The sequence below is a fragment of the Labrus bergylta genome, chromosome 21 (assembly GCF_963930695.1).
Source record: "Labrus bergylta chromosome 21, fLabBer1.1, whole genome shotgun sequence".
Lineage (NCBI taxonomy): Eukaryota > Metazoa > Chordata > Actinopteri > Labriformes > Labridae > Labrus > Labrus bergylta.
Genome location: NC_089215.1, coordinates 7,559,182 through 7,585,912, shown reverse-complemented (window position 1 = coordinate 7,585,912; position 26,731 = coordinate 7,559,182). Strand labels below are relative to the sequence as shown.

Below are 26,731 nucleotides of genomic sequence, written 5' to 3'. Positions count from 1 at the left end.
TGTTCATTATTTTGTAAGTCAGTTTGCATAAATCTGTATGGCAGTACATTTCAAGTTTAATTGATTCATTTTGTTTATCTGTGTAAAAAAAAAAAAACAGTGTAATAAAAACAAAATAAATACAAAAGATATTATTTCTATAACCAAAAAAAATGTCCCTTAGACTGAACGGTACTGCTTCTACGGCACTGGAGCCTCTTTAAAATCAGCCTTCTCAGCTGTTCTAGCTCACATTTAACATTTCCGCTAATGATATTGGACAAGGTGAACTCAGCTGAAAGAATCACAGCCGCACTTGATTGATGTTTTCTGCCAAATAACTGTCATATTCCATATCGTGCTCTGCTTTGTGTTTACTTTATGTGCCGTCTTCAGCTGTTTTTATTTCTCTGTGGTAGCCAGCTTTTTCTCTCAGATTTAGCCGCCCAATGTCTGTGATCAACAAGCAACTGTCTATCTTCATGGTAAAGATCTGTTTTAGAGAAACATCACACTTTAAATTTCCCTCAATTGACCAATCGGATGTGAGTATTCAACACAGCCATGTAAAGAGCTTCAATAGGATTGGCCCTTTGGTTGACCTACCTGCTAATCTAATGGGTCCACTGTCCACGCTCCCTCCAAAGCCCGTCTTGTCACAGAAAGGCGGCGCCCAGTGAGCCTCACAGTGACAGTTCTTGTTGTTGTTGCACACCTGCAGGACATTGAAGGGCCGATTACCTGTTAGATGAGCCTAAAATCACAATCACCAGCTTTTCTGTTTCATGCTACATTTGAGCATATGCCTAACAGTACACTCTGTTAATATGCAGCTTCTGCTCTCATTGGGCTGCAGTGCATTTACTAATAGTGACAGATGAGTTATGGCTATGAAATTGGATGCAGACTATAATAACACCCGGGTCTCAGCTAATGATCATTTTCAAAATGGATTAATCTACTCATTATTGTTCTGTAAATATAATAATTAATCTACTGTATTTGAAAAAAGAGGCAGCTTATCCTCATGTTTGGGGATCAGACAAATCAATCAGTGTTTAAGATTTTTGCTTGCAATAGCTTTTAGAGACTAATGGATGATTAAAAGATTATTCTCTGTAGATGTATTGTGTTTGTTTTATGAACTCTAGTCCATTGTGCTGCACTGAGTTTTTTCAGATTCAACCACAAGCGATCCCTGCAAGGCCCCAACATTAAAAGGCATCTTGTATAAAAACTTTTTTTTTTTTTTTTTGCCTTATTCCACTTTTTTTTTTTCTCTTTTTCCTTGCCTTCCTGTCCTGCAGAGAGAACAGGAATTGTAAATTCTACAAGGATTTCCCAGCAGGGTAATGTGGAGCAGGTGAGGGCCTTTTTCCAAGGCAACATCTTGATCTAATCCTGGCATGCAGAGTTGTCCTGTCTCCTCCAGGAGCAACATCTTTTTTTATTTCTGTGAGTAAAACTGTCCTAACAGCTTTATAGATATGTCTTAATTGGAACTAGAAAAACAAATACGGCCGTATAATAAGTGGTGATGTTACATTTTAAGAGACAATAAAAAAAGTTTCCTCTGTAGCTTTGATTGAGATGTCGCCGTTAAACCCTTTTGAGACCTACCAGTGGATTTAAGGGCAATACCACAAAGCCACATATTTCATCTCAAACAGGCCCACCCATAGACGTTTGTCTGGTGGTATTTAAAAGAAAATCCAATAACCATGCTCCCCTCTCTCAAAGTCAAACTGTGTGCCACCATTTGGCCAAAGAAAGCCTGGCCTTCAGATTTCGATATAGTTTTTGGGGACAAGGACGACTGCCTGAGAGTATGATGAATGGCACTCAAAGCGGAGCATGAATGAAGCCATTATGTCTAATTGATTGAACCTTTCAGCAACCAGAATGATTGATTGTGAGGCCGTGTAATGGCTCCCTTACCGGCGTATACTGGGGACTTTTTGAGCAAATTACAGGCAAAATGAGCTTCTGTGTGAGGAGGGAATGAGATATTAAGTTAACAGCTAATTCTGGCTAGGGACTGGTAGAGATAGAGAGCAATCAGTTCAGGTGGACAAAGGTAGGAAAAAGGCTGCTGTACTCACCCCCCGACTGCTGCACTTGGCTGAACAATCGTGCACACCGAAAACACTGACATTCTGGCACTGACGGTTCAGACACATCTGAGGCAGAGAAAGACATTTAAAAAAATGACAGTGTGAGTTCAAAACCCATTTCAGTAATCTTTGAAACCTTTCATGTTTCAAGAGTAAATGATTCAGCTCTCTGTTTCTTTTAATTTGCTACAGATTCACCACATCAGTTTTAAAAAATACAAATAAAATAACACTCCAAACTTATTAAAAAACTGCTTTTTAAAAGTTATGCAGGCTAGACTGCGGGCGCCTTCGAGTCTCCACACCCTGAGACACCCAGTCAGACAGCAGAGATGAACTTGGCAGCATTGGGCACGCACGCACGCACGCACGCACGCACGCACGCACACACAGTGATGCCAGGGTCTTTGACAGATGAAGGCTGAGGCTGGATCCTCCTTCAGGGTGGAGACTCACAGAGAAGTAAATTAGACTAAATGGATTAACTGTATCATTGGAGTGACCAATGAGTGAATTGATGACCTCTGAAAGATGCCAAATAGGCTGAATAATGTTAAGTCAATTAAGTGTGGGAGGCTAAAGTGACTAGAGGACACACCCTGAAGAACGTCTTAGTCATGGCCTGTCTGACGCCTCAATTTTTCCATTCTTACGTTCAATTATTTAGGAAATCTATATCTATGTTATGTTTTCATGCAGTCTTCATACATGTTTATTTGTGGTTTGGGGATTTCATAGCCTCTATATGTTTTAAAGTCTGGTTAAAAACAAGTCGCGAAAACGTTTTTTGTTGCTGTGATGAGTGGATGGTGGGCACAATCTGAAGTCAGCAATCTATGTAAATATATTCAAAGGTTCAGCCAAAGATCTGAAGATATCAAAAAAAGCCTTGTTGTGGTTCTATCTTTACACTTAAGCTCAATAAATTATCAATTTGAAGGGGAAAATGGAATAGAAAAAGGAGACTACAATGTTTTCTAGGAATGTTCCAGATGCCACTGTTGGAAGAGGAAATGGTTCAAACTACCAATAAATCTTTAAATGTAGATATAGGCAGGTGAAAAACACAATTTAGCACTAACATATCCCCCTGATATTTTTAGTGGAGCAGAAAAAAAAACAACCAACGAACTTCTCCACCACTGCTTGTGGGTAGGTTGCCTGTTGAATTGAGTTGTGTTGCATATAAACATGCAAAACAACTCAATTCAGTGCCAGCTGTATTTAAGCAGCGCTCACCATTCCATCTCCACACTTGGTCCCCGTGAGCACCAGACCGGGGTCGGGCATGTCATCCCCCAGGTAGACGTGTGTTCCTCTGCACAGAATCCTCCCGCCTTCCTGCAAGGGGATGTTTGTTTCTATGGAAACAGCGTTGGTACCAATTACTGGGCGGTTAGCTCCTCCTTGACACTGGATTTTGCCACATTTAGCATCTCTGCAAAAAAAGAAACAACCACGGAGAGAAAAACAATCTGATAATTGAATAACACACCACTGTTTCCCCAAATGTGTAAATATGCAATTATTTTTCCTTCACTCTTGCTGTCCAATTATGGGTATAGAGCAGAACAGGCAGCTTGTTTGTGCTGTTCTCACACAATCACCTGAGACATTGTGGAACTTTCTGCATTTCACAAACTGACTCTGTCACCTTCATTTAGAGCTGCTATTAATTATAACTTCTCTTGTTTAAGCTGTCACTTGTTTTTAAATCGAGAATAGTTCATTCGTTTCCGGGCGAATGTCAAGTCTTACCGAGCTTCACATTTGGCAAAGGAGCCTTTGGAGTCCTTGCCACAGTTGCCATAGGGGTCTCCTGCTGAGTTGACTCTTTCAAAGCAGATACCCGGAGCTGGTTTTGCTCCTACATAAATATATAACACATAATATACAACGTAAATATATAATTACATAAATACAACGAATCAAATAGAAGCTGGTGACCAATATTGAACCAGTCACGAAGAGTGTGAGCCGGTAAGGCGGCTTCTCTTACACATACCTTGGCCCCACAGTGTGATGCACTGCTGCTCGTGGGTCTGGCAGATGCCGTTGTAGCAGTAGCCGTCCACGCTGTGGCAGGCGTGGCCGTCGTGTAGGTAGACGTTGGAGGGGCAGTTAGGGCTGGTACCCGTGCAGAACTCGGGAAGGTCACATGAGTTACTGGACTCACGGCACGGCGTTCCTGCGGGCTTCAGCTGCATTCAAATGTAGGCAGCAAGGAATGAGACAAAGAACTACAGTGAATCTAAAAGCTCTGTTTCCATTAGGGATTAGCATGCCAAGATGACTATTTGATCATCACTGGGAACTATCTGACAATTAATCAATGAACCTGCATATCCCATTTCCTAAAGCCAAACCCTGTGTGGGCACAGACAGATATGAGGGGAAGAGAGGATTGTTGACTCTTACAACTGTCAGCTTTATTTTCATGTCAAAGTGTGTAGACTCATGATATGCTAGTTTCACCTGGCAATGTTCTCATTTGAGATCATTTTTGATTATTTGTTCAAGAGAGTTCCAAACAGAACTTTTTGGTGGATGCAAAAGTCTCTGCATTTTTCTCAGGATCTGAATCTAACAGCACCAATGTCCTTTCACTCATGCTTTTCTATTCTTCTGTTTTGAAGGTGGTTAGCAGACCGCTTTCAGATGTGTTACAGGAACTTTCTGGGGGTAGTATTACAACACCGATAATAAAATAATAACATGAGATTATAATTGCATTGATTGTTTTTCTGATTTCTTCAAAAATGAATAATTATTCGCCCATCCTTAGTTTCCATTTAAATAACTTTCCCAAAGGGACTCTAGTAGTTCCAAAGAAGTACCAGGCAGAGAGCCAGTTCTTTCTGAAAGTACAAGAACTTTTTTGAGGATGCTGAACATGTCTTTTACCCTTTACATGTCATAACCTTCAGTTGACTCATTTCTATAGGTCTTTGGATCTAAAACAATTTGCTGTATGAATCATTAGTTCCCCTTTAGAAGAAGGCCAAAGGACTTTTTTTTTTTTTTTTTTTAAATCTGGTGTAGCTAGCTAATCGGCATGACATGTTCTACCTGGCAGTCCTGGCAGCATTGTCCGTGTGCACAAACAGCATCTCCCTTCAGAGTGCAGGTGGTAGCATTGCAGCAGGGATTCATACATTCCTTTGGATATAGAGTAAAGGAACAAAAAGAAGAGAGAAATGGATTGTAAGTGAGGGGGGAACAAAGGTAAAAGAGCATTAACTCAGCACAAAGAGATCCTGTTTCACCTCAGAGCAAAAGCTCAGGCTTAGCTATCAGAAAGGATGCAGCCTTAGCAGGGCTGTGTTTGTAGCAGCTAAAGAAACCCGACAGAGGAAAGGAAACAGCAGTTTTTTATTTCTCTGGAAACAACAAAAGTTTCCATCTGACAGCTTTTAACAAGTACAGTGAGGCACCTGGAACTTTGAAATGAGCTTAATAGAGAATGATATAGAAAAATGAGCAGAGGATGAACACACTGCAGAAATAAAAATGTTTCAAGAAGCAAAAAAAATAATACCAAATGTAGACAAACTTTCAAGTTACAGAATAAAAGCACACAACTTATTTTAACTAAAAGTCTATCTGACCTTCTTAGGAGTAAAAAAAAAAAAAAAAAAGACTAGTTGTACACAATCAAACACCAGAAATGAAGTAAAAGGCTGTTTTTTATTTAGCTCATCATGGGAAATTGAATTCTAAAACAGGACCATAAAAAGTTTCCCAGATTGCCTCCCACATAAACAAAACTCTGGAACATGTTCTCATATTTTTAGGGTTAGCTGAATTTTACACCTGACGTCATCCGGACTTTTATCCAGTCATTTCCATAGTTACATTTTTCTGCAAGAAATTGGGGTGAGTCGATGGGTGAATGCAGCAATATTTCCCCATGAGGGAGTGGGCTGGGGTGATGAAGTTAATCCTGCAACTAGTGCATGACAGGTTTGATCTTCTGCTGCTTTATACTCTTTTCTGCTTGCCAGCATTTTCTTTTCAGCTCTTTAAGATTATACCGTGAATAGGTCCAATTACACATCGAACTGATATAAAGTCAAAAACTGTCCTCAAAGCGTGTGACTCTGTTGCCCCGTTTGCAATCTTGGATATGTTTTAAACATAACAGTGACTTCTGCAGCATCCTTTTCACATCATGTCTTGCCACCCCCCCCCCCTTCCGTCTGATTGGGTAAATCTCTTCATGGGAGGGACGTGTTTGAGAAAGCAATTAGAGAAGATTTCAGTAGGAGGCTGTCCTGGAATCTATAAGATATTTTCACAAGTGAAAAGGGCTACAGCCCAAAGTGACCTCCTACTTTAACTTGGAAAATGATCAAATTGTAAATCACATCTTTGGCGCCCACTAGTGGTTCAACACCTCACCTAGCTGAAGTGAGTTGCGGAGAACTCTTACACACTGTGACATTACTTTTGGGTGTGGCTAACGTTGAAATATTGCACAGAAATCCTGACCGCACTCAAAAAAAGCCATTTTGGCAGAGACACACAGTCCCTGACTTACCACCCTTGTAACATTTCGCACCAATCGACAACTTTCTGCCTTCTCATATAGAGTCAACCAAGGCCCAGCAGGAACAATAGAAGGTATGCTCCTGCATATATGATCTCACACAGAGCTATGACTGACCGGACCCCCCTGAGGGTCAGCTCCCTCTCCTTCCTGTAAATTAGGTCGGGCAAAGGCTCTGAATAGGCTCTGAATAGACTGTACAGCCAAATGCAAGTGAGAGCTTAGAAGAAGTAGATGGATGGAGCTGGCAGGGGATACAGCTGACATGACGGGCCGTCCACACCTTCTCTCAGGCCTGAAAACCATTAAGGGGCCTTTCCCATAGTCCCCTGGGTCAAAGGAGAGGCGGAGGAGACGCGCTGAAAAGAAGTAGCCTGTGATTGTGAGGAATGGGACCCAGGCTTTTTAATGAGGCTTTTTAATGGTGGAGGAGAGAAGCACTCTGATCTGGCCTGGGTTGGCATGAGGTCGCATGACTCTGTGGAGAGCTTTATCATGGCTGCTGGCTCGGACCAGCGGGGCTTATGCTGGTTCTTTGTTTCTTAGGACAAGGCCACTTTCAGCCCGACCCTGAATGGAGCCCGAACACTTGCTGAGCATGAAGGTGTAAACTAATCATGAAGGAAAACAAGGCATTCTCTAACGTACTTGATTATACTATGTGAAATATTCGTCCAAATCACAAGAGCAGTCTCCTTTATATTTCATGTAACTGTCAGCCTGCCTCTGGCTGATTGTCAGTTGCATCACGATTGACTGTTTTATCTTCCTTCAGTCGCAGCAGTTAGCGCAGCGTGCTATCATCATATGTGAACGCCAATGCAGAATCTTTTCAATAATTCAACAGATGACAGGGTGAAACTGTCGGTGACACTTCCTCTCAGACAATTGTATCACCATAAGACAAAATCTCCTCCCAAACCCCTCCTCAGCGCACAGAAAGAATAAATCCACACTCGCGTCTCCAAGCTCATTTTCTGGAGCCAGTGTTTGCATTATGAGAGCTCTGCGTCGCTGGCTTTGAAACAGAGTAGAACTGTTTGTTTTTGCTTTACGAAATGTTGCTGCGTGCCATGCTTCTGTCAGGGATGCTACATAACCCCCCCCCCCGCCCGCCCTCCCCCAACTAGCGCTTCTGCTTATTTTATTTCTCAAACATGGGAAACATAATTAACAATGATTCATGGGAGGGAGAAATGGAACAGATTTATTTCTTTTGGCAGAAAGGCCTTAAATTAAGAATTTTGTGATACAAAAAAACATTTTCTTTGACAAGATTTATAGCGCATTTACCTCAAGTTCTCCACAGTCGCACTCCTCTCCCTCCTCCACGTAGCCGTTGCCACATTTCTGCCCGCCGTAGAGCACCTTGACCTCGGGCATGTTGAACAGACACATCCCGACGCCTTTTTCAAAACTGGCTGTCAGGTCTTTTTTGCTGCAGCTGCTGAACACCGTGGGGAAAGGATACCTGTGAGGCAGAAGACATATTTCTGAGTGACACAAAGAGAAAGAGGACAACAGACACCCCCCCCCCCCTCTCCTGAAGGAGTCCTCTCTGGTCTGATTTAATCAGTGCTAATTGCTGCTAATCACAAAATCAATTTACCACCAGAGCCAAGGAAACTCTCCAGAGCTCCATCAGCATGCAAACAGTGCTGACGTCTTTGCTCCCCAGAGAGAAAGAGAAAGATCTGATATGACGCTTTTTTTTTGTGAGACAAGGGTTCATAAAAGCTGAAACCAAAAAGTGCTTCCTTCGCAAGAATTTCAACACCCATAAATTTGGGAGAAAGAAGGGATGGTGTGTTTTTAATATTGTTTTTGGAGCGGACAGAGGGGGTGGTCTGCTCTGTGGGGAAAACATACCGCTCCGGGCTCTGTCTGCCAAGAGCTTTGTTACAGACCTCATGTGGCTTTATTGAGCTTTTTCTGTGATAATATAGTGCCTTCGATGACAGTGCGTGTGTGTCTGTGTGAAGTGTGCATGAGTATGTGCAGATTTTATCTTGTGTTCTCAATGTGGCTCGTGATAATAAAGCACCATATGAGATTTTTTAATACCTCCACCCACACCATAAAATTCAGCCTAACAAGGCTAGGGCGGCTGAGACTGTACGTAATATTCCCACTTCAATCTGGCCTTGCTCTTCGTCCACGCAGATGAGTCCAGGCATGAGACAACATGAGGTCAGCTTGGATCCTCAAATGTATCTTTCAACAAGCACAACCCACCCAACAGCTGGCCAGAGAAGACCTGTGGACACAGTCTGCTCATAAACCTTTGTTCGGCAGTAACTTTAGTGATTTTTGATTTTTTTGTTTTTTATATAAAAGGGACAATTTCTGAGTCATTAACGATTCAGAGCAGCAAATACAGTCCAGATAGGCAAACATCCTGCAGAGTAAACCAAACACATACCATATATTCAGTTAAGGATGTATTTTCTTGAACGTCAGAAAGGGAAATTGGCGGGTTATCTTTTGAGCCGATTGTTTTCTAGAGAATGACAGTTCTGAAAGGGCAGTAAACATGTCGAGGTTTCACGACAATTGGTTATACTTACAATAAGCATGTGTCGAGGGAAGTTCTTGCATAGAATTCATACTCAACCGGAGCAAATGTGGTCTCATTCAGTGATATATAAGCATCCTTTGCAGCCGGTTATTGGCAGTTCATTGAGGTGTTTCTATGACTGATAAATGAGATTAAATGCAATGGCCTTGTTGTTGTTGTTTTTTCAGCAGAGCCTTGAACTAAGCTCCATTGGCTGAATTAGTATAGAAGCTATAAAAAAAAATAAAAAAAACTCTTTCTCCGCAGAGTTTGGATGCATTTCAATATAGCTCAATGTCGACAACCCTTTCAAAGTGTGTTTTCCTCTGATTGGGTTCCACATCTATAACGGCTCTAAACATGTCATGGCACTCTGTGAATGTTTTGACATGACCTCATTCACGGCTTGCCTCTGATTTCCCATCCTGTGCGAAGGCGGCTTACATCAGCTCCTGCTGCTGACCCCCTCCCCTGAAACACATACCCCACTGCTCTCCTACATCAATACTTTGTAAGGTCGATTTAGGTGAGAGTGGGGTACCGCAAAGCAGATCTCTAGCCAATCTGGATTAAAGCAAAAGATCAGAATGGATTTGTAATGACATGAAATGGCAAAAGGAAATAGCAATAAGGAAAAGCTGTAATAACAGCCATTATTGCGCCCTGTTCCCCACTCCTCCTCTTTCAGCACCCCTTGACATCTTGCTATGATGAACAGCTGTCAAGGCTGCTGTTCAACAGGCGGACCACTTCCTTAGCAACTGCTGTTGTTGATTTCCTCTTTGCCCCCAAAGCCAGAGCCAAAATTGCTTGCTCAAGTTGCTGCATTTATTCAATTTCCATGAACTCAGCCCTGATCTTCAGTTACCAGCCAATACAATCCATGACAAACACTCACATCCCTGCTTTTTCAGGGGGGGGGGGGGGGGGACTTAAGGAAACATGTGTGGCTCGGGATCCAGCTGTTCTTTATGAGAGGCAATACAGAAATAATTGGTCTACCCTGCAACGGTCTGGGGTTGGGAGGAGGAATAATGGCTGTTAAAGGCAGAGGCATCCATGAGTTACAGTGGATGGCATTTAGCAGCTGCACTCCCTAAGGCGACTAAACAGCCAGGGCCAGTCACAGTGGGCACATCTGGGGCTCATGGCGGACTACAGATACATTAGACAACCACTCTACCCGTGGGAGTCTGGGCCACCACCTCAAAAGAAGAAACCCAGAATGACTCTGTGACCTTCTCTTCATCTGGTTCTGTGTTTCCAAAGAATGAGGTTCATCTCTCCCTGGCCTTTAAACTGTTCACTTTTTTTTTCTGCATTGTTGTCTGCCTGGTTGTGCTCCAGTTCCAGATCAGTTCTGCGTTCTTTTTTTTTCGTCTCAATCTCTTACCCGCAGTCAGGGTAAGACAGCTGGCTCTTCAGAGGTGCTTCAGTGGATGGTTGATAGATAAGAGTGTACAAAGCAATCAGTGGTACTAAATTGCAGCCATGGCAAAACAAGGCTTTAATGGATCTGTGGGAGGTCTGGTGATAACGAATCACTCCCATATCTATTACAGGCCCCTATGATCTACCCCACACTGTGACTGTACCGACAGAGCTCAAGGCTGTTCAGTGTCTATCAGCCCTGCTGCTCGACGTGGGGAGAGATGAACCGTGACCCACATTTTATGTGGAGAGGTAGAGAAGAAGTGTTAAGTAAAGACTTTTAACACAGATTGAATGGAAAATCTGAATATATTTCTATTCACTGTTGTCTTTTTTCAGTTCCTACTTTCACTTTACCTGCTGTTTTTTCTAATCAAACTTGTCAATCAAATTTGAAGATTTGAAGAATCATAAGAATTCATGTAAAACAGGATATCTTTTTTCCAGAGGTCTGCAGCAAATTGGGGTATTGAAAATCGTTATTTACAACTTGATGATACAATATTTTTTTGTCGCAAGCATCTCCCCCAAAAGATCTTTATGGGATCAAGAAGTTAAAAGGAAGGCATAAATACAGCAAGACGTTTTTGTAGATCAAAAGAATGCTACGAAATTCAGTCCAGCCAGAGCACTGCAGCCACTTCACACATTTCTTGTTAAAATGTTACATTCCCAACCTGTGAAGGTCATGTTTATACAGAATTTCGCTGCAGAGTATAATCCATGAATCAAAACTCATTTTCACCAGCGATTAGAATACTCTTAAGGCAAAGTATCACATTAAAATCAAGTGAGCCATTTAACCCAAATTTAGCTGGGCAGGGCTCTCTCCTCCTTGCCACTTTGTCCTTGTGGTTCAGATCACACAAACCACAGAGAACATCCTACACAGATAGTTTGTCACAACTTTTCAGCCATAAAACACAGATCAAGCAATGATGCAGATTGCTGGACTATTAGTGATGCTTTTGCCAAAAACATTTAACCCAATCCCTGGAACCATTTTAAGAGAAAAAACTATATATGCACAAATACTGACAGTGTCTGTAACTTCAGTCAGTTCTAATAGTTTTATAACATTCTTGAAGACCTTGATTATCTGGCACACAAATGAACAAAAGCTGATTCAAACCTGACTGTGACAGCTTTAGCTTTGACAAATATTTCATACTTGCCTAAGTAATTCAAAACCATAGTGATTCACTACACATTTAATATTCATTTTACGGCTTCCTTTGTTCATGTACAGCTTGAGCTCAGGGCGATGACATTAAGTGATATGATCTGCTGTGGCCTTTGGTGCCAGTCAGTCTGGCCTAAAGTTGTGGATACTGAAGAGCATTTTCACTTTGATTTCCCTATGGACCCAATTAAACAAGGCATATTTGAGAGTTCCTGTTCTTCAGTGGGGCACGGGTCACATTTCCATTGCATGCCTTTGACTGTGACTCGCTTTCTGTGATTCCTGATTATTTTATGACAAGGGAAATATATCAAATCTCTGTCTGAATCACGCACTGCACTCATCATTTTACTTAGGGCCTTACCAATGAGTGACTGAACCATGTCTTAATAATGCACCCTGGAGTCTTGCTGTCCATCTCAGCTTGTGCGACTGTCTTTGAAGGAAAATATGAAAGTATGATTTACATATTACTATCATGGAATTCACAACCGATCTATAACTGTTTATTAGATTTAAGAAATTCTGATCACAAATTAAATTCTCTCAACATGTAACTTTTTACCACCATAGCCCAGGGATTTAATTTCAAACAGCTGTGCAACTAATTTAAGGGATTGTGCTTGATGGCTTGATGGTTGTATGCAGATGATACAATTATAATCTAATCTAACTAAATATTCGGTCAGCACAAAATTGATGCAGCTTTTTCACAGCTGTTTGAAATTAAATCTCTGGGCTATACATCTCAGAAGTGTTTTTAATTAACATTTTTATAACTGGTGGTCTGACTCTCTTTTGTCATGCTCCTATGTCCCAGCTCTATATTTTTGTTGTTGTCCCCCTGAATGCCACTAAACAGGCACCAATTTTGTCTCCTAGCAATGGTGGTAAAAAGTTACATTTGTCGTTTAAAGAACAAAGCAATAGACTTGGCAAAAGCACAATAGTTAACACATCTTAAAGAAGACCAACAAACCAAGAAGGGGCCCATTAAAACTGAGGAGAAGGGGACCAAGTATAGAACCATGTGGAGTTCCTGTTTTGGTCCCTCTTTTATTTTTTTGTGCAACTTTGTATCATCCTGGTATATGCGTTCTAAGCAGCAGCTCAGTTCTTATGTGTGTGTGTTCCTCAGTGAGTGTTTTAAGACTCAAATATCTCCAAGGATGAGAGACACCAGCCTGTTCTCATTAAAAGCTAATGGAGGGATGGAGAGATGGATGGAGAGGGGGATGCGACAATTGGCCGTGACCAATGTGAACAGGAAACAAGCAATGCTCGTTGCAGATGTGCAGCTGGCAGTGGGACAGCAAGTAGTTTTACTGCCCCCAACACCACCCCATAACCCTCTGAAATCCAGTATAATAATGATGAACTGGATCTTATTATCTTTTCTGTTCAATTCCTGGAGCCAGAGCAAGGCCACGAGAGGTTGATGGGTCTATGTCTGAACAAATGAGATTGAATGCTTTTCTGTGCTCTTTTTAAGCAACATGAAAGATCAATAAAAACAGCAGAAAAAGTAACACAAGAGACTCCTCAATGACTAAGTGCAGGCGAGTTTAGCAAGTACTTTCAATTACTGAATGCAGGGACTGGTAATCATTGGGGCTTTTGTACTCATCCAAGTCCCGGCCTTGTGAAGAGGCATTCTGTATAATCACATTGTGCTTTGAAAAGAGCTGGTGGGTTGCCTAGAAAAACATGGCAGTGAATGCTGTAAACAAATAACTGTAGCTGCTGGGTGATGAACAACATTCAGGTGATTGCAACAGAGCTCATTTGTGTGGCCACATGGCATTTGAAAGCGTGGAACTGCGTGGGGTTTGAGCTAGACCCATGGGAGATGTTGTACCGCCTCAGGCACAGTGTTTGGTGCTGACCTGGAATTAACCAAGGAAGTAGAATGAGGGGATACATGGTTCCTAAACATCCTTATTCAAATGAGTTGCTTCCTTAATCCTGGATTAAATAGCAGAACAGCAACCTGGGGCATTTAAGAGGTGTAGAAATTATAATTTTGATACTAAGGGCTTTCTTTTGACAGCTGGAATAAAAAAAAACACTGTCCCAAAAAAGCAAAACATTCATGCCTTTGTTTTATTTCTCACTGTTTGCTTCAAACTACACTGCCACAATGCTACACTGCTTTGAACTACTTCAGATTTAGCTCTTCAACAAAGAGTGGATGAGTGTTCCATACATAAACTCTGTATAATAGACAGTTTTCAAAGGTATTTAACTATTTATTCAACCAGCAGAGAGATTTTCCAACATTAAAGTTGCATATGTGTCAAAGAATAGAATCACTCTAACTTTCTGTGAATAAGAAAGAAAAGAGAGCGACATGAACTGACAGGGAAGTTAAAAGACGAAAGCTTTACTATCCTTACCTTTTTATGGGTTTATCTTGTTGCCAATTTTAGGACACTGTCCTTATCCAGGGTTAGCCTCAGTCAGGGTTATTTATAAACTGTCTTCTGTGCTGTTTTATGTGTCTATAATCGAGAATAGTGTTCCCCAGTTTTTCATGGATCTGGTCCAAACCAAATACAAAGGGATGTTTCCAGCATAAACACTAATCTGAGGCTCCCACAGACCACTAAACCTTGGGTTTGAACCGGTTCTGAGTGTTTCCGCCCAGAAGATTTCATCCCTCTGTTCAGTCTACTACAAGACGTTGGACATTACAACCCATGGTAAGTAACTATTTACAAACTACACCTCCATTGATATCTTTTTAAAGACAACACATTGAAGTCGACTTATTTGTCATTTGCACAAGAAATTACTATGGCTCACTCACAAGCTCTGGTAACATATCTTTTGTGAATCACAGGTGCATTAGACGGTTTCAGCACTTTAAAGAAATGTCTATTATAGATTGTTTTAGGAAATATATCTAATGTAATGTTTTGGGCATGCACCAGCACTGATTCCCATTCAGAATGAGTCATGTTGCCCCAGAGCATTACTACAGCTGTTGAATCTGCCTTTAACCCAACGGCTCAACATTTCAACAGCTTTATTTTCTCACCGCTTGTCAGAAAACTAATTACAAATAGAGAGCATGTGTATGAATGTTTACATATGATCACTATCTGGGATCTCTGCAGAAACACTGGCTGTTTTCTAATAGGTTAATAAATTATTGTAATTACTGACAATCTGACATTAAGATGATGCATTTCAAATTGTTTTTATGAAGCCGAAACAAAAGCGACCCTGGAGTGCACTGAAGCAGTGCATGAAAGTGTACGTCTTGAGGGGGAAAAAGGGAAAATAGCTGTAATAAAACTCCCAGAATCCTTCATATTGCAGTGAAGAGTCAGCCAGTTTAAAGATCTATTGACTTTTAATTGTCAAGATAGAAAATGTGACTCACCCCGTGGAGGGAGTCATAATGCAGCCTCCACGATCCACTGTGACTCTGCAACCACATCCCCTCTCTGGCGTGTCATGGTTCATTCCAAAGTTGTGTCCGAGCTCATGGGCAAGTGTGACTGCAGCACCCAGGGGGTTGTCCGAATGGTCCTTCAAAAAAATGATCAATCATGCAGAAAGTGAATTGCCATTTCATTACAAGAATATTTGATCAAAAAGCTCTTAACCCTACGAGTCTGATTACTCAAGTTTATTTCTAGGCTAGACATGACGCTACATGAACCATACCATAATAAAATCTGCTCAGTTTACGGTTCTGCAAACAAAAGATAATTAAAAACAGACTTTCCGATTACTTTCTCCAAGAAAATGACAATAAACTTAACGCAAGCCAAAATGTTGTTCCCCACAGGACCCACTGGAGAAACATAACTCAAAAGAACTGAGCTTAATTGCTAATACCAAGAATAAACAAACGATGCTGTTCAGATCTTATCAGAGTTTTCATCTGCTTGAGTTGTGGCACTAAAGTAAGAAATAAAGAGTTCTCCAGGCTGACACCTCCAGCCTGTACTGTAACATTTTCACAGAGCCAGATGTGCTGCCTCATCTGCACAAAGTAAGACATGAACATACAGTGAGAAAAACTAGTAAATAAGTTAAAAGACAGAGAAAAGCTCTCATTGAACAGCTTGAAAAACACACAGCCAGTTGTTTGTTGTGATGGAAATTCAAACGTCACAGAGGATGCACTGTGAAGAAGCAAATACAGTGACACAGAGTAAATGCTGCTGTTGGCTGAGCTAAGGTGCTGTGATTCCCTGCAAATAGTGTAAAACATGAACACATGAGGAGGCCAAATAAATAATGTAACTGCAAAGGCAGCATCTATCATCTCTTCACGGATTCACAGCTGTGCGTCAGAGCTCCTTGCCTCGAGAGTCTTCCGTCACTGTGCATTATTCAGGAGCGCTACACAAGTCCAGCTCACACAGATGAACTGCTCTGCGGGAGGCTTTCTGAAAGTAATGGTCATCAGCTGTTCACGCATGCCACGGTCTAACTGTGCAGGGTGGATTCATGCTGAAATACACCCTCTGATTCTGTTTTCCTGTAAACACTCAGACACCTTCTCCAACTGATGAGTCTAAAAAAAACACTCCAGAGGGCGATTCATGCCACTGTCTGTGTTCTGTTCAGCCACTCTAATAAAATAAATGTAGCATTCGGGGCTGGTAAATGGAGATCCCAGATGGTTTGAGAATGGATGTTTAGGATTTAACTGACTAGAAAAATAACAATGAACCCCATAGGGGAAGTTGTCTAATGAGTTCAAAGGGTACTCTGTAAACGAAGGCAGACAACTGAGACAACAGGGTCATGATTTGCCCTGCAGAAGTAGTCTGCGGTTTTGAGACTAATCTTTTATGTCTCTGACCTGATGTATGCGTGTATGTAGAGTTCTATCATAATGACAGAGGCCCCACATTACCATCTGGTTGGACAAGAGTGAAGAACCATCTGGGGACTAGCTGTGAACCTCTCCAGCCAGCCTGGCCACAAGACGAACAGCTACTCAGAGACACAAAGTATATAATAATAACAAGAATATGCTAATTCAACATGACTCTTCGGTTCTGTAATGGGTGATCACTTACGACATACACATTGGTTCAGGCCGTGCTGTGATATGTGGTTAAAACCTTAGATTCACTCGTCTGTCACACCTCATTAAGAAGTAAAGGTTTCCACTCTTGTATTTAATACACATTATGATATACCTGCATTAAACGAAGGGTACCATGCATGCCCTAGGCTTTCCTGGAAAAAGACTCAATGATGTGTGTGACTTGGAAGTTAATATCAGCTCTGGAATCCTTAGCTCAGCCCTTACAGGAAAGACCCAGGGGAGAAATATGAGAGTATTATGTCAGACAGGAGGGGGATGGGGACCAAAGCAAAGAGTGGGGGGCAGGAAGACGAAAATGATAGAATAAGTCTGGTGTCCTTTCTGGAATCCAAAGGCACACCAAATGTTCATTTTGTGCTCCATTGCTTGAGGGTAGAAAAAAAGGTTTTTTTTTTTAAAGTTCACTTACCATCACAATTCCTCCTGACTGCTCGGCTGTGCACATACTCATGATAGGTGCCATACCAATAGTGGTGCCCTGGAAATAGACCCCACTAATGGGGAGGAGGGGGGGGGAGAGAGGTCATCACAATATCAACATAAAATACTTCAACTGTCAATGTAAATATCCCAAAGAAAGTTTCTGACCAATATTGACTGCAGAGGGCTTTTGTGCAAATTTGTGCTTAATGCTACTGTAAAGTTATCATTTTCATGTCTGTTACACGGGCTGGACACATTTCCCAAATAACTGACCAAGCTCTCAAATGACCGTCTGTTTATTTTAAATGCATGACTAAGAGTTAACATCACGATCACGAACAAGATCATGCAAAGATCACTAGTCACTATTAACTGAGATGACCAACAGAACAGCATGCCATCCCTTGTAAAATCATAAATTTAATTACTGCTACAAATAATTGCTATACCTATATATTGTGAAAAAAATCGAATTGCTAGAACCTTTATTTTAAAAACTCAACACCCATCTCCTAAGTTAGCCACTGAGCTACTAGCATCTATAAACAAACAAAATTCTTCATAATTCGTGTCTCTTTGTTCTAAATGAAAAGTGAAGACATTTCTGTTTTTCATACATACTGTCAGACATAATAATTACGACTTTGTCAGCATTCAAGTGATGTCCATTTTGTTAGCTGGCAGTATTAGCATTTTGGTATCATAAACTTGTTTACATTTTAGGAGAAGAAAAGAACACATTTCTTACAATAAAAAGCTCAACACACTTTCATTTCTACCCAAACAAAATACTTTGTTCGTAAATTCATACCCTTAGAAAAATGTATGAATAATTTGTTAGCATTAAAGAGATGTTTCCTTTGTTAGCACTACTTTCCTCTTTAGCTCGCGTTATTTTGTCACCATTTGGGCATTAGAAAGTAAAGAAATGAAATACCTTTTTAGACAATAATATGTATTTTGTAAGCATTTATTTATTTATTTATTGTTGGTATTTCATTAAGCTTGAATGGCTTTGAATACTGATTCAAAAAGCTCTTGCGAAATGTTTCATGAAGGATGCAATTTAATTTGTTTTGCTTAAGTAGAACCATGTTTATGAAAAATCCTCACAGCAGGGTACCTTTCAATGTTAGCTCAAAAGAACAGGAAATAGCTTTTCCACAACAAAATATCATATGTCATTGTGTGTTGGCAACAATATAAAACCCTCCTTTCAAACGAATACCTTTCAGATACTGTGATGTCTTTTGAAGCACTATTACATGACAACAGCATATCTACCTGATGAGCTGGGCGTTGTCATGTGGCTTCTGAGGCAGCAGCTTTACTTTCCTCCAGTCGAGGAACTCGTGCAAGGTGGTGAAGGGGTCCTGGGTGACGGGACACTTGTCCACATCACTCCACACCTCCAGGCCCACCAGGGCCACGCGGATATTCAGAGCCCTGTAGAACTGAAGGGTTTAGGGGGGGGGGAAGGACCCAGATGTGGTTTTAGATTATAGGCCTCTTATTTCTTTTCATTGTATATTACCTTTTAAAACACAAGTTCTATATAATATATTTCCTGAAGACATCTCACAACATTAATCAACACACGGCTTTTCATGTGAATAAATCATTTTTCCGCTTTTGTTTTATTAGACCCCCATCTACGGCACATTTTATTATCGCCCTGTCCCCAAGATTTCTCTGCCCAGTTATGGAATTGATCTTCCATTCATAATCCAATCAGCCTCTGCTCACAGGGCGGTTAAGTCTCACCAAGCTTGATGTGACCTCTAATAAATCACATTCCTATACAACATTGTCTCTGTTGATTTGATTGTTACCTTGTCCACGTAATTGGCGATCTCAGCCAGCCGCTGTTTGACCTTCTCCATGTCCTTGCCTTGCTTCTGAAACTGAACAACGCCAGCGGAGAGAATAAAGCAAGGAGAAATAGAGGTGATCCATCCCTCTTGAACGTTTATTATCATCAAAGACATTATTTGGGACTTGATAACGCTGTGTTGGCTCTACAAATGTCTCCGCAGGGGTATCCTGGAGCTGTCATGTTAATTCCTGTGGAGCTTCTGCTGCGGTTGCTATCATCAAAGAGCTCTTCAATGAAGCTTAGGCTAAAGAGATAACCTCAGCCACCTTATATATCCAGCATTTACTCATCTGACATTGACCTATATGTTTCATTTCAGCATGAAACACTCTCTTCTCTTTGCCTTCTTTAACGTTTGAAGGCTTGAGATAATTCATAGCACAGAAAATGAAAGCATCTCATTTGTGAGTCAAGTGGTCGAATGATGTATGCAGAGAGTTGTAACTTTAGCTGAGCAGATGAGTAAGTGGACACGTCAGACGCGAAAACAAGTCAATGCTGGAGCCATCTTATCTCTGTCTCAAGGGGGGGGATGGAGAAGCAGAAGAAACATGTGACCCCTGAGCCTTTTTTTACGGCAGGATTCTAAGAAGGTCGAGACAGCGTGACCTCTGCTTACCTCTCTGTTGTCAGCCACGATGATCAGCTCCACGTACTTGGTCGTAGTCTGGACGTGGCGTTTGTGCTGCACAACGGTGAGTTAAAAGGAGTGGACAGGGGGAGAAGGTGGTTGTGAAAGAGAAAAAGGTATGACGGAGAGTGACAATAAGTGGAGGAAATGGGAGCGGGAAAAAAAGAATGGAAATGATGAAGAGGAGAGAGCAGAGAGAAGAAAAAAAAAGGACATTATGAGGACACACTTAACTGCAGATTTCCGGAAAGGGCAGACTAAACTTAGCAGGTCGCCACTCAATAAGGCTTTTCACCTGAACTACTGTACACTCTACACAAACGGCTGCAGAAGCTAGAATCAGCACAAAGCAATCAGCCACACTTCACATTCCTTCCCAATAAGAGCCGCTGAGGTCACACAGACCTCTGATAACTGCACTCTTCAGGAACCAGCTTATTAAGTCATAAATCAGCGTTTTTTGGACAATGCTCCATGCACTGTAGGCAGCACAAAGTATAAAACACTTACCCATAATGCTTTTCTTTGAAAGGTTCAAGGACTCTGAAATGTTCAATATTATATAAAAACTTAAAAAATGACTGCACCAGCACTCTTCTGCAGTGCGGGTGTTAGTGAGCACAAAAAGAAGCTAACAGGTACACACATGAAATTTAGTGACTTGGATTCAAATAGATGTACATTAATGTTTGAACAGGTAGGAATAATCCAATGCACTGAATTATGGCCAGATTTTCCCATCCGCTTCAATGGATTATTTCGTAATATGTAAGAAATTAAATTTTGATGATGTTTTTCACAATCAAAAATCTAATTGAAATCAACAAATATACAAGTTGAAGCAAAGCAAGCTATTTTCCAAGGCTGCAGGTGAAGTAGTGCTCTGAGCTAAATGACTAACTAAAATGCTGATTCAGAGCAGAATTAATCTTTTTTTTATTTTTATTTTTTACTTCTTTTTTTGGGGGGGGGATTTCTGCCTTTATTTGACAGGACAGCTTGACAGTGACAGGAAATATGGAAAGATAGATTTGGGGGGGTGACACGCACCAAACAGCGTCAGGACCGGGAGTCGATCCTGCGACCAGTGCAACGAGGACTGTGCATGGTGCGCTTGCTCTGCTGACCGAGCTTCACCGCCCCCCCCCCCCCCCCAAGTGATTTTTTTTATAAGGCTTACATTTTCTTATTGAGGGGATTGATAAAGTAGATCCAACACTGATCCAAATACCATCAGTTTTTAAAATTATTTGTATATTGTTATTCTAATCTATTTATGTCTCGTTCATCAAAAAGACAGAGACAAATTCCTAGTATGGGAAAAGCATATTTTGATTCTGACTTTGAAATGAATCACAATCTGGACATCAACAGCCCTAGAAGTATGGGGGACCATGAACATCTAAATAGTATTTATTTTCAATTGCAGACCGTTCTTCATGAAGCAGATGCTGCTCTTGTGCTGTGTGTGTGTGTGTGTGTGTGTGTGGGGGGGAGCAACTTCCTTTCATGCACAAGGAGCTACGGTCTGCATCACCTGCACACATACATACTGTACACACTCAAATAATCTCTGTCTTTCCACTCACACCCACTCACATCCTATACTATCCTGCTGGCTAAGTGTTCTGCCTCCACACACTATGGCCGGCTTTCAGCCTGAGCCTCTTTATCCTCGCAAGCCTGGCAGCTTGGATCCCCTCTGCTCTTATCGGCCTTCTCCATAGATAAGCCAGGATGGGCAAGTGAGCTCTAAATGCCCCCTATGGTGATAACCAAGCCTCAGGGAGACACAGACACATACAGTGACGCGATGTTCATGACACTCAGGAATAAAATCAATAATCTCGAGGACGTTTCTGTGACTTCACAGCAAACATTTAAGAAAAAAAACATGAGAAATGTTGTTTTATACTCAAACTTCTAATGGAAAAGGTAAAATATTAGTTTTTCTGTGTCCAAATTCAGAAGTGATGTTTAAAGAAATATTCTGTTAATACAACCATTAAGGATTTTAAATCTTGAATTTCAATGAACATAATACTCTCCCTCTTGGTCCTTTTGTTCATCTTTTACACAGCGCCGTCCCTGAGTCGTCACACCATTTAAACGCAGAGGAACATTTTAAGAGCCCTAGAGCTTTCAAGCCAATCTCAAAGTCTTCATTAAACCAATGGAGCTGGCTCAGGTGTGGATCAAGATGAAAAGTGAATAAAGGAGCTTTGTGATTAGATTTTCTTTCCACCACCCAGAAGGCTGCTTCAACAGTTCAAATGTAAAACCTTGTTACTAAAACGCTACAATTAAGTATAGGATGACAGTTTTTTTTTCACGCCATATATGATCAGCCAGGTGTGATTCACACAAGGTATGATCTGCCCTGATATTCAGTATCCAACGTATGAAACGAGATGATATAAAAATTACAATTGCATGATGTGTGCAGGTCTCACACCCACATTTCTTGTGACAATCAAGAACTCATGTTGTTTTTTTAGCTCCTGTCAGCCAGCCATCGTATCTCTCTCCCCTTCTCCACTACACCTGACTCCCATCATCATCTAGTGGCTCTCTGCCAACACGCCTCTTTATCTTTAGACCCTCAAGCAGGGCACATCGCGGCTTATCGAAGCAGCGGCAGCACACCTCAGCGTCCCTGAAGTGCTGACATGTGCTGCTAGACTTTAAATTCTCACTTTCTGGTTTTGCTCAGAGCAAAAACAAAACTCTCGCTCTACTAGTAACACGTGACCATTTTCTTTTTTTTTTTTAAATATCTGTTGTCATTTCTTCTTATCACCTGTGGGATTACCATGTTTGACCACCTCCCTTATACACCACATCTGTCTTCACTTAGTTCAGATGTTTTTCCTTCTATGTCTGACATGTCTTGCTGTGTTAGGAGGAGCAGGCACGTCGTATTTCACACTAACAAAAGGGGACGTTGAGATCAGATAAAATATATTGAAGCACAATGAAAAACTTATTTCCAATTAAAAATAAACCATATTTCCATTAAATAAGCGTTTTCTTTTTCCTTATTTTATTCTCCCTCTTTTTTTTTTTTTTTTTGCACATAAGAACTTTTGCATTGTGCCTCAGCCAGGATTTCTTCACTTGTGCTGAATCTTTTTGCAGCCTTCTTAAAACTTAAGACAACACTTGCACCGAGGCCAGCGTTATAATCATCAACAGGAATCAAACAGCAAATTGAAACATCAGAAAAAAACAAAAAAAAAAAACACATTACTTCATGAATACATAAAAATGAACAATGCTCAGGGACTGTAGGTTTTTAGCCAGGACAGCCACATGTTTGGCCTTCCTCCCTGAAAACACTCAATTGCATCCCAATATTCCCTTAATGAAATGATTAAACAATTGCAAAAATGAGAACACATTTTAAGAAAATGGTAAGTCCCTTACTTTTATGAAATGTGCGCTTTCACCCCTGTGGGTCCTTGAACATCTGTTTCATCTTTTACGCCACCTATCTCTCTCTTTTTATTTTTAATGATAAATCAAGCGAGTTCATCCACTCCTGCCATCCCTTACCAGTCAGATAGAGATCACTAGAGTGTGTGTTCTCCTGATATCAGGCCTCATCATCTTTAAAGCCTCATCATACTCTCTAAGGATTGAGACCCAACTGGACCATGGACCTTGTGATTTACCCCTCAGGATGTCAAAGTAGGGTTGTTTTAATGAAATATGCTTACTGTACATCTGGCCATGTTCTACTTAAGGAATGGGTCTGCAGTCTGATCATGGTTTCAGAGCAAATGTCGCTGCTACAGCCAGTACACTTTCCATAGGTATTAATCAACCCCTCTCTTACGATTAACTCCAGATCACACATGTACACCATGAATCAAAGCAAACAGACGAAACCATTCAGCAATATCTACAATCTCAGTGATCTATTTCAAGAGGGTTAAAGTAAGCCATCTTTTATAGACAGTAATGTGCAGTTCAAATTAAACAGGTTCTTCTTCAGCTGGATGACGTTGCCTCATATTCTTGTTTTGAGCACATTGTCATAAAAGAATACCAACTTACTGGATGCATTTGATTGGAAAATGAAAAGTGAAGGGCCAAATGAGTTCAAAATGGAGGACATTTATGAAAGGTGCTTTGTGAGTTCAAATAAAAAGAACTGGGAAAAAAAGACATTCTTCACCAGTCCAATGTTGAGCCAAACAATGAGGCATGTTACAAACCCTTATTTAGTCAGGCATTTATGCGGTTTAAAACATGAACTTCAAAGAGCGCCCAAGGTTGAACTAATACAACTAATTAATTAAACCTGCTTTATACAACCTGGAGCAGGTACACATCATTTCATCATGTAATAAAATGCCATTCAAAGAAAAAAGAAAATCATCCAGCCATCCATTATCTTCACCCATAAATGGGACTGCTAGCATATTGTATCAAAGGGAGGACACACACAAACAGACTCACTATATTGTGCCTTTTAATTGGTCATATGTATCGTGTTCAAAAGGTGACTCCATACCTGTTGTATTTATGACCTGAAAGAAGAAATTGTCCACGAGATGGTTTTCAGAAATGGACGTTCATTTGTCATTGAAAGAAAAGAGTGTCATTTAAGTTGTGTACAGTATTTCTAAGGTATTTCTTTGTCATTTTATTGAGGGAAAATGTGGTGTTCTCAAAAGCCTCATCTTTTCCTATCTTCTCTGTCTGTATTTTTCTTCTGACATTTTTACATAAGGATGCTATAGCACCCAGAAGTTCTGTGGGTGCGGTGAGAGCTAGCATGGAAGGGGGTAGCTCTGATGACTCTGGGTATAACTGGACCGAACACTGCAGAGGGGAGGTACACACTGGATAACCCCGGTGATGATACAGTTGGGGTTATTCTTTTAGAATAACTAAACAAAGAGGGTGCAAACATTGTCTTTGTCCTTCTCATTCACATCTTTTTTTCTACCGCCCCTCTACTCTCGTCTTTATACATAAGCATATTACGCCAAAAAATACTGGAGAAGGAAAAAAATATTGCAAGTCATCACAGCATCAGACATCTCAATTAAGATAGAGATCAAATGCAGACAGTTTACCCTTGTCCTGAAAGCTGTGAAAGGACTGCCGTCTGCATCTTTAACAGGAGAGGATATGTTGAAATCATGGCCACAGGTGCCAGGAGTAAAATTGAGGTGTTCAGCTGTGTAGATCCAGTGAGTCCCATCAAAGTGGTCAGCAGATGGTTCCAGTACATAGGATTTGCCTTCGAGGGATATGAAACCCCTGCAGGGAGAGGAAGAAGTACATGAAAATATGGCTCAAAGGCTGGTTTTTATTTATTTTTGTGGAAATTCACATATTGGTAATGCACTGAAAGAATATACAATATGTACAAAATGTACATAGTGGAATGTAAATCCCAATTTGACTGAAATACAAGTAGTCCTGACTTACGTGAGACTTGCCAAAATAACCAATAAAGGTTATGCATCATTGGTAATAGATGTATTCATCTGTCAATATCATGCATTTGAAATAGTATCTCTCCCTTTTTGCACTGATGTGGGCTTTGTTTCCTCTTTTTCCACTTTTCTCATGTTTTCACAGTGTCATCTATAATTTAACGTGACATCCTCATGCAGTGAGTTTGGATAAACTGAGAGATTCTCATAAACCCTTGCACAATATTCAAAATCCCATGAACTCATAAAGCCCTCAAAATCCGGGACTTTGCCAACCCAAACCAAGATCAATTTGTTTCACTGAGCTGTGCAGAATGTGGCTCTCTGTCAGAATAGCTCTGTGAATCTGTCACTGGGCAGACAGGTTGCAGAAAAACTGGAACAAATAAATTAATATTTAGACTAAGGTCAGGCAGTGAGGGTCGCATTATCAGGCGAAAATCACCATGCAGAGGGTGTAGACGTTTGGCTGGTTTGTGCATACATTCCTGATGGTTTCCAATGATATTAGTGAAATCATTATTCGTGTCTGACATCTGCAAACATAGTGCTTCCAACACTGAAATCCCTCACTTAGGAATCCCTTACACTATGTCAAGTTTACTGCTTTTCAACAGCATACAGCGTGTTTCCTGCATTCAGTAATGTTTCAAAATTGTGTTCAGTTCATCTGTTGACATGTAATTCCTCATAATTGTACAATTGAACCTTATGACTTTGTCCTAACCAACAAATATAGTTATGTTTATTAAGTTATGTTTATTACAACACAGAATCAGTTTAGGTAGTTTTGGTGCCCACTAGTGATATCAGTAATAATCAATTATTTTGAATTACAATCTTGTAACAATGACATTTGCAATAGGTTTCCCAAATAACTTTGGCAAAGCTAAGGCTTTGTTTAAATGATGATCATGAGCAAGGCTTCAGTATTGTAGTCATGAATACTTAACCAAGTCATGACCAAGACAAAACCCGACTGTGATTAGACCAAGACACGATCATGGCTTTGAGGGATTTAGACTCAGACAAGACCAAGAACAAGGCATGGCAAGACTGTTTCATCACCAGGATAAGACCATTGGAGACTCACACTGCCTGACAAAGTTACAATAAAATGTGGAGCATGCAAACTAATTGATCCATCTTTCCATTAGAACACCCACAGAAAATCAAGATTGCTCCTCAAACACCTCTTTCTTTGCTGTATAGATAGTGGCTAAGACACTGTCTATATGCTTACAAGTGTAGAATGAGAAATGTCTCACTAGAAAGATATAAAAATTGAAGTGAATTTTAAGGATTGGCTTAAGGTTTTTGTAGAATGGTGGCACATTTCTAGCTTGAAAATCTATTAGAAAAAATAAATAACACAGCTTGTAGGGTTTATTTTCAAGCTGACATTAACTAAAGTTGGTGTAATGTAACATTATACTGACATTTTTGTGTGGTATGTCT

General features: G+C 40.7%; 1 protein-coding gene across 1 annotated transcript in view; it reads right to left on the bottom strand.

The window, feature by feature from the left end:
* Positions 1–26,731, bottom strand: part of LOC109992202 (disintegrin and metalloproteinase domain-containing protein 12) — an 80,596-nt gene that overhangs the window by 7,725 nt on the left and 46,140 nt on the right. The window contains exons 6-18 of the mRNA XM_020644728.3: positions 24,908–25,094; positions 19,809–19,874; positions 19,146–19,217; positions 18,598–18,767; positions 17,300–17,384; positions 15,202–15,350; positions 7,936–8,113; positions 5,163–5,252; positions 4,099–4,294; positions 3,852–3,960; positions 3,333–3,531; positions 2,082–2,159; positions 586–694 (exon numbers count right to left, since the gene is read on the bottom strand). Coding sequence (XP_020500384.1) covers positions 586–694; positions 2,082–2,159; positions 3,333–3,531; positions 3,852–3,960; positions 4,099–4,294; positions 5,163–5,252; positions 7,936–8,113; positions 15,202–15,350; positions 17,300–17,384; positions 18,598–18,767; positions 19,146–19,217; positions 19,809–19,874; positions 24,908–25,094 — 1,688 coding nt within the window. The remainder of the gene's footprint in view (positions 1–585; positions 695–2,081; positions 2,160–3,332; positions 3,532–3,851; positions 3,961–4,098; positions 4,295–5,162; positions 5,253–7,935; positions 8,114–15,201; positions 15,351–17,299; positions 17,385–18,597; positions 18,768–19,145; positions 19,218–19,808; positions 19,875–24,907; positions 25,095–26,731) is intronic.